The 10,023-nt window shown below is 42.4% G+C and overlaps 1 protein-coding gene across 1 annotated transcript; it reads left to right on the forward strand.

Annotated features, from left to right (window-relative positions):
- Window positions 1-5,898: 5,898 nt before the first annotated feature.
- LOC133898675 (transmembrane 9 superfamily member 9-like) lies at window positions 5,899-9,765 on the forward strand (the record flags this gene model as incomplete). Its single annotated transcript, XM_062339349.1, has 7 exons — window positions 5,899-6,150; window positions 7,172-7,336; window positions 7,435-7,544; window positions 7,621-7,726; window positions 7,804-7,916; window positions 8,023-8,176; window positions 8,295-9,765. Coding segments are annotated over 7 exons (2,058 nt in total), but the record flags the coding sequence as incomplete, so codon positions are not given.
- Between the last annotated feature and the right edge of the window lie 258 nt (window positions 9,766-10,023).

The following is a 10,023-nucleotide window of genomic DNA, read 5'->3' on the forward strand; positions in this document are numbered from 1 at the left end:
GTAGAAATTACTGAGCCTCCTCAGTATCTTCGCCAGTAGCTTGTTCATCCTCATCAGACTGCTCTTCCGAGATAATCAGCTGGTTGCTAGGAAGGGCTCTAGGAGCAGGTAGCTGCTGTCCAGCAAGCGCATTCATGACCGTAAGAAGTAGACCCTGAGCACCCTGCATAAATTCATCCTTGCCAAGTCCCTTTAGGAGATCTGCACAAATGTTTAGAAAGGCACACACATGAAAAATTATTTCACTAGGGTCCTTTATCACAAGTTTCTTGAAACACGCATGATTTCTTGCTTTCCGGATGGCCCAGCACACTGCGGCCAAGCCAACCACACGAAACTCTTTGTTTTGAGGTAAAAAAGTTTTAACCCAGTTATAGAACTGGTTGACAGAGTTAGGAATGGAATCAGCTCCCAGAAACAGGGCAACAAAACCCCAGCAAGGCTTAGCTACTGGACATAAGAAGAATAAATGCACACAGGACTCCTGTTGGGTGCAAAAATAGCAAGTTCCATCACCACACCAATTCCTTTTTAACATGTTATCTGTAGTGAGGAGGGCATTCTGTTCTAAAAGCCACATGAAAACTCTGATCTTCAAAGGTAGTTTACCATCCCAAATATGCTTGAAAGAGGTATTAGGAGATCCTCTCACTAACCAATTATACATAGATTTAACCAAGAAATTGCCATTCTTCTCAAAAGCCCAAAAAGTCTCATCATCATTATCATTTAGAATAACTGGGACTAAAAGACTTCGAATAAAACTCCACTGAGACTGAAGCTCAGTGGAAAGCCATCTCTTAAAAGTCAGAACCCAATTCTTATGAAAAGCATTGTTAACCAAAATATAACAGTCATCACAAATTTTATATAGAACAGGAAATAAATCACACAGAGGTTTTGGCATAATCCAAGCACCTTCCCAAAATCTTGTATTTCTACCATTATTTACTTTAATCTTCCTTCCTTGAAGATAAAACCTTCTGACCTTAAGGAGGTCATACCAGCACGAGGAGTCACCCTGCTTATGCTTAACCCTGGCAAAAATACAGGAATGAAGATACTTATTTTTAACAATCTCCTGCCATAAGCCTTCTTTTTTCTCTAATTTCCACCACCATTTGCAAAGAAGGGCGATATTCATTATAGAAATATTTTTAATACCCAAACCCCCTTTTTCTTAGATTTACATATGACATTCTATTTAACAAGATGATATTTCTTTTTGGTTCCACCACCCTACCAAAAAAACTTCCTTCTAGCTTTATCAATATTAGCCAAAACAGTTTTAGGGAGTAAGTATATTGACATGTGGTAAGTAGGAACACTAGAAAAACTAGCATTTATCAAAGTGATCCTCCCACCAATGGATAACAGTCCACTTTTCCAAGCATCAAGCTTTTTGAAAATTTTCTTCTCCACTTGAATCGAATCCACTAAATATGGTCTACTAGGGCTTACTGAAACACTAAGATAACTAATTAGTAGATAACTAATTTTCTAGCTTTACGACCTTTCTTTGCTTGGCGTTTCCCTGGCCCTTTGTGCCGGCACACACCTTGGTAGCCGCGGTTAAAAAGGGTAAAATTTCTAACGAGCTCACGTCAGGATGCATGCATAATCCCAGACGTTGTGCCTGTGCTGCTGCAATTAAATACTCCATTCACGAGACACCGATCAGAATCAGAGATCGAGCAGAGACGGATGCATGTAGCGGTTGTGTATGCATGTCTGAATCTGAGGGGAGTTTGACCGCTACCGGGTGGACGTTTGCGCTCCTGCGTTCTTGCTCTCTCCAATAATTTCGAGAGCGCCAGAACACACCGGTACATTCCCACGTCTTGTCGTCCGCCCCCTCCGTCGATGGCCTCGGAATCCGAGCCTTCTCAGAACTATAGACACTGTAGGAGCAGTCTGGCAGATCGATTGATAGATGGCTCACGAGTCAGCACAGCAGGCACTCTCACGAGCTCGTAGCTCCATGCACGCAGACGCAGGCATGCATGGGTCACTGCTGCTGGTTGACATGTCGGGGTCAGAGGTCAGCTAGACCTAGCCAGGAGACGACATGCAGGAGCTAGCTAAGGGAGACGACCATTCAGGGTTGTCCAGAAAACAGCACTCCTGCTAGGGCTAGGGTGAAGCATGCACTGTTCGTCCATGATCCTACCATAGCATGTCTGCATGTGCTCTCGTGTGTGTACGTGTGTGAGAGCTAGATATATACTACTGTTGATATATTAGAGTATATACTAGTATACTGCATGGATATCTTGATTGCCGCCTCCGGAATGGAAAGGTACATACATACCCACGTACCAAATCTGAACCTGCAACTCTGCCTACTTCTTCGTTTCGTTCATGCAGTAGTGTACTCCCTTCCCTTCCAATAGCACGAGCTTAGCTGGGAGCCTGGGACAAACTTCAGTACAGCAGCCATCAAGCTACACTACAGTACCCCTGATAGTACATATAGCTTCCTGTCATTACAATATATATGCAGCACATTATCGACGAAACAAACCAACATTTCGTAGGAGCCTTTTACTAGTTTTACTGTATTCTACATTTGTTTGAATTTTTTTGCTGAAAACTAGTGAACGGATCGGAAGCAAGTTACTCCCGTGCTCATACGGATGGCAGAACTGCGGTCAAACACGGGCATGCAGTTGCAAAGCCATCGATATCGATCTGCAGGGAGAGGGCATGTCCATGTCAATGCATTTCGTCTCTTCTCTCAAATTAAAGGCAGGCTTTTGAGAAGCGAACAATCGAAAGATGGAGTCATTCTTGTGTGATGTGATTAAACAAATGAATGAAAGGGGAAAAGGCAATGGAAGTGATGAGGTGATGATTGGGCTTTGATGATGCCGGGAGAAGCAGCCAGGTGAGGTGAGGTGAGGTGAGGTGAGGGCGTCAAAGACAGAAAGCCCACAAAAAGGTCTCATCGATCACAACTTTCCAATACACTACGTACTCGTACCAGATAGCTTCTATCTCTCACTCATCTTTCTCACCTAAAAGATGGCCAGTAGCTGAGTGGACCTCTCATGCACATCTCTGATGGAACCCTAAGCTCACCCCCTCAAAACTCATCGATTTATCATTGGATTTTGTTTGGTAGTATAGTTACGTAGTGATATATAACATATATTCGTATTTGTTAGTTTGACATATTTCACTTAAAAAGTGCACTGACAAGTCCTAGGACAGGAAAATTTAAAAAGTTCCATCAAATTGATGTAATCACACAATTAATCTCTTCGCTGGAGTTTGTATATTTTTTTGTGAGCGAGGTGTTTTACATGTCACTGGAGTTTGTGTGGAGTAGTTCAAAAGGTATAACAAAAGCTTATTCGTGGTCATGCACTGCTGGATCAACATTCAACAACCAGTGTTTGTGGAAAGTAGTCGATCTCATGTTTAACCAATGATGCTTTGGTTGGTACTACTCGATATCTTATCCAGTGTCCTGCCATTTGTCAGTTGATTTTCACAAGCTAGCAGTATACAAGCTCCTCCTTTCCAAGCATGCCTGCCAATTGGCTGACTTTTTTTTTACACACCTCCTATTGTTCAGTTGCCTAAAAACATGGACGTTTTCAGACGACAGTGTGAACATGTGCCGAAGAAGAAGAATGGATGACGGTCGGGGAGGTTAGGGGAGGGGGTTAGGGTTCGGAGTGGGTTCATGGGGTGCCAGGCTTAGAGGGATGCTTGGAGAGGCGGATGGACCGGCGGTGGGTGGTGGAGCGGTAGTGTGGCGAGGTGCCGGGCGGCACCGATGCCGTGGGCGGTGGGTGGTGCCGGCAGTGGGGGAGTGCAAAAACGAGTGGTTAGCAGGACAGACGACTGGAAGCGGGCGGGACGGTGGCGAGCGACAGTAGGAAAGAAGCCAATTTGTGCGCAAAGGAAAACTGTCGGGAGGAAGAAGAAAATCCAACGACCATTGGATTCCGATCTGATTTATGAGACTCGTGGAGAAGATGGAAAAAAGGCACCTGAAGGATAGAGACTCCCTTTTTTTAATCAGTTGTGCATGTCTGCATGTAATATTGTAATGTACACCTCTGATCACAAATAAGTACTCCTCCGATCACAAATATAAGTAGTTTTAGGTTTATTTTAAATCAAACATTTTTAGCTTTGATCATCAATAGTTAAAAATCTACATAGGTTTACAACATAGGGTTGATATTGTTAGATTCATCATGAAAAATAATTTCGTAATATGTAACTCTTTTATTTAATATAATATATTTTTATAGAAATTGATAGTTAAAGTTTCACCTTGTAGACCGTGTCAATGTCCTAAAGGCCTTATATTTCTGATGAGAGGAAGTATTGTTTTGGGCATCAGCATGGTTCTCAAGACACAACTTTAACTATTAACTTTTGTTGTATGTATAAAACATAGCAAAAGTAAAGTATTATGAAAGTACTTTTCGAGATAAATATACACATATCATTTTTAAATATCCAAACTGAACTCATAAAAAGTAATCAAAGTTTGAAATGGTTGACTATATGCAATACAAAATGACACTTATTTGTGACCGGAGGACTAACATCTCTTATCAATGAGAGCCAGAAACCGGCCAGCATCAAATGAAGGTCCTGCAAGACTGTAAATCATGAAGAGAAGCCGATGAAGAACATATGTGTCAACTGCAGGATGAAGCTAGGTTAAAAATCTGAAAAGCAATCGATATATGCATGCATGCATTCAGTTGAGGCCCATCTCCTGCCCTGCGGCCGATCAGAAGTACCTTGGCGGCTTGGGGCGTGAGCTGCATGACACTAATCCCATGAATGCATGTGTGTCTCTGCCCTTCAGTGTGCGTGCCCACACAAACATATATAGTGGTGCAGCTAGCGCAGGGTGTTGTTCTTGTTGTCTCGCTTGGACTGAACCGCTTGGGCTCACCTGCTTGCCCCTTTTCCTTTTGGGAACGAAGCTCATCTGCCCCATCGCTACCTTTCCTGCACGCCTGTGTATGCATGCCAGAATATCGATCAGAGTCCCCTCACCCTTTTGTGTTTTGTCCGCTGCTAACCGCTAGTAGTAAAACTGCCCTCGTAGACCGTGCTGATCTGCTGAGAACTGAGATAAATCTACTTACTTTTTGCATTACTTTCAAATGCAAGGCTACTTCCTAGCTATTACTAGTTTTATTTTTTGTAGAAGCTAATTGTATTAGTACTTTCAAAGAAAAGCAAGACTCTCCTTAGATAAAAAAAGAGTCGAGGTTAACCTAAATTGTGCATCTTTGAGATATACTACTTTAAATTGCACTATGCTGCAATTGTTGTGCCAGTGGCTTGTAAGATAAGATTGTTCATGAAAGAGAATCAAATCTTGACTTAGATAGTTAGTGGCATTTGTTGTATCCTCTACCTATCAGGTATCAAACTCCATGTGTTGTTTCTTACGTGTTCTACTAAGGTGAAATTTTCTTTCAGCGGTAAGTGGCATACCTATCGACAGTGAGGAGTCTATGCGTGATGATTTCGTCAATCTTTAAGTTCTGCATATTCGGTCTTCAATAGGCTGTGCGTGAGTGTGTGCATTTGGTGATGTGAGTATGTGTGCGCGTTTACCGGTTGTACTAGTGTTTTAAAAAAAGATTGTTCATAGAAGTTGGTAGAAGTGCGGAAGGAGATCAACTCGGCTGGAACAAAGATTCATTAATGGGATAATTGTAAATTTACCATTGCTTTGAACTATTGTTGCAAACTTACCACTAACAAATTATAAAAATATTATTAGAACCGTCGTTCGAGTGATATTCTTATTAAAAATAAAAAACTAATGACAAATTTACAAAAGCCCCTTGATTAATTTGGACTTTCTTCTTGGGCCGTCGGCCTTTCTTTCTTTGGAGGGAACGATGATGGCCTGTCTCTTCTTCTTGGGCTCAGCGTCGACGTCGAGGACGGGAACAACACCGCTCCAGAGAGAGGAGGGGAGGGCCAAGTGGGTGTGAACAGTGGAGCGGGAGAGCGCCTCCGTCTCAGATCCGAATCCCCAAGCCCCTCCCTGTCCCACCGATGCTCCGCTGGGCCGCGCTCGCGCTCGCGGCGCTCCTCGCCGCCGCGCCGGCCGCCGCATTCTACCTCCCCGGCGTCGCGCCCAACGACTTCCAGAAGGTCCCGTTCCGTTCTCCAGTCCCCCCCCCCCTCCTAATAACGGTTCTCTTCCTTCCACTCGCGCTGGATCTCGACGGCCCGGGGCAGGCCAGATCCGGCGCGACCCGTTTGTGCGTCCCGTACGTGCCGAATTATAGCTGTGGCGTTCGGGATCTCCGCGTCCTGGGGGTCTCGCTCGCTCGCTCGCTCATTGCTAGTGGCAGATGCTCTTCACTCACCTGACGAGTCGCTGTTCTTTCTGTGCGTACTAGTGTAACATGACGAATTGCGTGGCTGTTGTCACTTTCCTGCGTTGACTGCGTTGCTATTCAGTGCTAATGTGCTATGGCACACCACCGCTTGATCCGCGTCCTGACATTTGATTGGGATGCATATGGAGTTCCGGAATAGTGACATTAACACTTGATTAGGTCCCTTGTTTCAAATCTCAATGTTGAAGCAAAGACGTTTTTCTCTAAGCAAGGATAGATATTCGACAGTGAGCCTAGCGTTTGCTTCATTGTATCTAATCCTATCTTTGAAGAAGAAAAATCGTACAGTATGCATATTTGACTGGGATGCATATTGAATTTCAGAATGTGAATGTCGGATGTTTCATTGTACATGATCCTTATCATTTGACTTTAGCAACTGCAGGTGGTATTCTCTTCGACTATTAGCCTTTGCGTTCCTAACCCACTTTTTTTGTTTCTGTGCTGGTTGTTGCCTTGTGTAACATTTGGGTCCACATCAGTGTCTGACAGTCATTTATGTGACCATGCAATACTATAGCCAAATTCACTTCCATTTCTGATGACAAACCCAGTATGTTCGGATCCTTAAGTTTCGAGCATGGATGCGCAGCTAATAGTTTATTTAAGGAAGCAAATATCAACAACGTGCAAAAAAATTTATTGAGCTATGAGGGAAAAAACATATCCATCTTATGAACAGAGCTTTCAATTTACCTCTTGATTTGTAGCCTTTTAGTAGACATATGTGTTGCATGTGCTCTAATGGGTGTATACATAATTGTCTGCAGAAACACCCACTTCTGGTGAAGGTGAATAAGCTGACATCCACAAAGACACAACTTCCCTACTCCTATTACTCTCTTCCTTTCTGTAAGCCAAATACGATAGTTGACAGTGCAGAAAATCTTGGAGAAGTTCTGCGTGGCGATCGCATTGAGAACTCCCTTTATGTGGTTAGTACTAGTTTACTGCTTGTCTAGAATGTATTCACCTTTGAAGTTTGTAATGTACCAAATCACAGAGTTGCCGCATACTTTGTTGTTTGGTGTAGTTTGAGATGAGGGAGCCCAAGATGTGTCAGATTGTCTGCAAAACACCCATTAATGAGAAACAAGCAAAGGAGCTCAAGGAAAAGATAGAGGATGAGTATCGGGTGAACATGTATGGATTCATAGGTGACATTGTAATTTTGATTGCATGATGAATTCTGGAGTTATATGGTTAAATTGCTTTACAGGATTCTTGACAACCTCCCGTTAGTTGTTCCTATCACAAGGCAGGATAGGGGTGCTATTGTTTATCAGGGTGGATATCATGTTGGTGTCAAGGGCCAATACGCTGGTGTAAGTTTGTGTGCGCCGCTGACCATTTAATTTGGCCTGTGTGTACTTATCTTATTAGAAAAATATATATGTTGCAGAGCAAGGATGAGAAGTACTTTATCCACAATCACTTGACATTTTTAGTAAAATATCACAAGGATGAAACTTCAGAACTCTCAAGAATTGTTGGATTTGAGGTCAAACCATTCAGGTTTGTTTCAAAGTTTTGCTTACCATATTTTATTTGTATGACATCTTTTGCGTGCTGACCTTATTTTGTTTAATCCCTTACCTTCTTTGTTAATTTCTCATGCCAGTGTCAATCATCAATTTGAAGGGCCATGGAATGATAAAAACACTCATTTGACAACATGTGATCCTCATGTGAACAAGCATGTGACAAACTCAGATACTCCCCAGGAGGTTGAAGCTGGAAAGGAAATAATATTTACCTATGATGTCGGCTTTGAGGTGATATTTCTCGTAACTTTTCGTCTATTGTTCTGTAACTCTTTCCGTAATAGTTAATTCTACATTTTAAATGTTAACTCCATTTTAATGTTCTGATTTGCTTGCCATTGCTTTACAGGAGAGTGAGATCAAGTGGGCTTCTCGCTGGGACACCTATCTGTTAATGACAGATGATCAAATTCACTGGTTTTCTATTGTGAACTCTCTCATGATCGTACTCTTCTTATCTGGGATGGTGGCCATGATTATGCTTCGAACTCTGTATAGAGATATCTCCAGGTACAATGAACTTGAAACTGAAGAAGAAGCCCAAGAGGAAACAGGATGGAAGCTTGTACATGGAGATGTGTTCCGCCCTCCTACAAACTCAGACTTACTCTGTGTCTATGTTGGGACTGGTGTTCAGTTCTTTGGTATGCTGCTGGTAACTATGATTTTCGCTGTTTTGGGTTTCCTTTCTCCATCGAACCGGGGAGGATTGATGACTGCCATGCTGCTCACCTGGGTCTTGATGGGGTTGTTTGCCGGATATGCTTCTTCGCGCCTCTATAAGATGTTTAAAGGATCAGAATGGAAGAGTATCACGCTGAGGACTGCTTTCCTGTTTCCAGGGATTGCCTTTGGTATTTTCTTCATCCTGAATGCTCTTATATGGGGGGAGAAGTCGTCTGGTGCTGTTCCTTTTACCACAATGTTTGCCTTGGTCCTCCTTTGGTTTGGTATCTCAGTTCCTCTTGTATTTGTTGGGAGCTATATGGGCTTCAAGCAGCCTGCCACTGAGGCTCCGGTGAAGATTAACAAAATCCCAAGACAGATCCCTCAGCAGGCTTGGTACATGAACCCTGCCTTCACTATTCTTATCGGTGGCATTCTTCCGTTTGGAGCAGTTTTCATTGAACTTTTCTTCATCCTGACGTCAATCTGGCTTAATCAGTTCTACTACATCTTTGGTTTCCTTTTCCTCGTGTTCATTATCCTCATCATCACCTGTGCGGAGATTACGATCGTGCTATGTTATTTCCAACTGTGCAGTGAGGACTACATGTGGTGGTGGAGGTCCTACCTCACCTCAGGATCATCTGCCGTCTATCTCTTCCTGTATGCTGGGTTCTACTTCTTCACTAAGCTGCAGATCACCAAACTGGTGTCAGGCATACTGTACTTTGGTTACATGCTTCTTGCCTCTTACGCTTTCTTCGTACTCACTGGCACAATTGGCTTCTGTGCTTGCTTCTGGTTCACAAGATTGATTTACTCGTCTGTGAAGATTGACTAGGCGTGAAGGCCCTCAGTTTATAATATGTCCTTCAGAGTTTATAATATGTCCTTCAGAGTTTATAATATGTCTAGCACTTGAATCAGCTGTATGATTATTGTGAAACGATGTCCATTTTCCACTTTGTGTTTTTTCCTGATGTTTTTCAGGAAAACTATATTTAGGTGTTAGTTTATAAACCATTTATGTTCACTGCGGCTCAGATGCTACATCTTCAATATGGAGTTATGTAAGAATATGCGGCAATTTTTAATTGTATTCTTATGGACTGCTATGTAAATTCAATTCCTGCCTACTAAAAATTGTTTGTCAACCCTGGCATGACGATTGACGATGTTAATAATGTGTTTGGGTTGAGTGCCTGTGCCAGTACTCAACTGTTTAGTGTAATAGTTAAGTGCTCATGTGTTGTAATAAAAATATAAATATTAGATGTGGTAATATCAATTACAAGTTTAAATATAGATATGTGGATGTGTCATAGGAGTATCGTTGAACGAATATGTTGGGATTGATGTCGTAGTTTGATTTCACGTGTAATCTGAAAAGAGGGAATTTATTCACTAATTTT

The sequence above is a fragment of the Phragmites australis genome, chromosome 18 (assembly GCF_958298935.1).
Source record: "Phragmites australis chromosome 18, lpPhrAust1.1, whole genome shotgun sequence".
In the NCBI taxonomy this organism is placed as follows: domain Eukaryota; kingdom Viridiplantae; phylum Streptophyta; class Magnoliopsida; order Poales; family Poaceae; genus Phragmites; species Phragmites australis.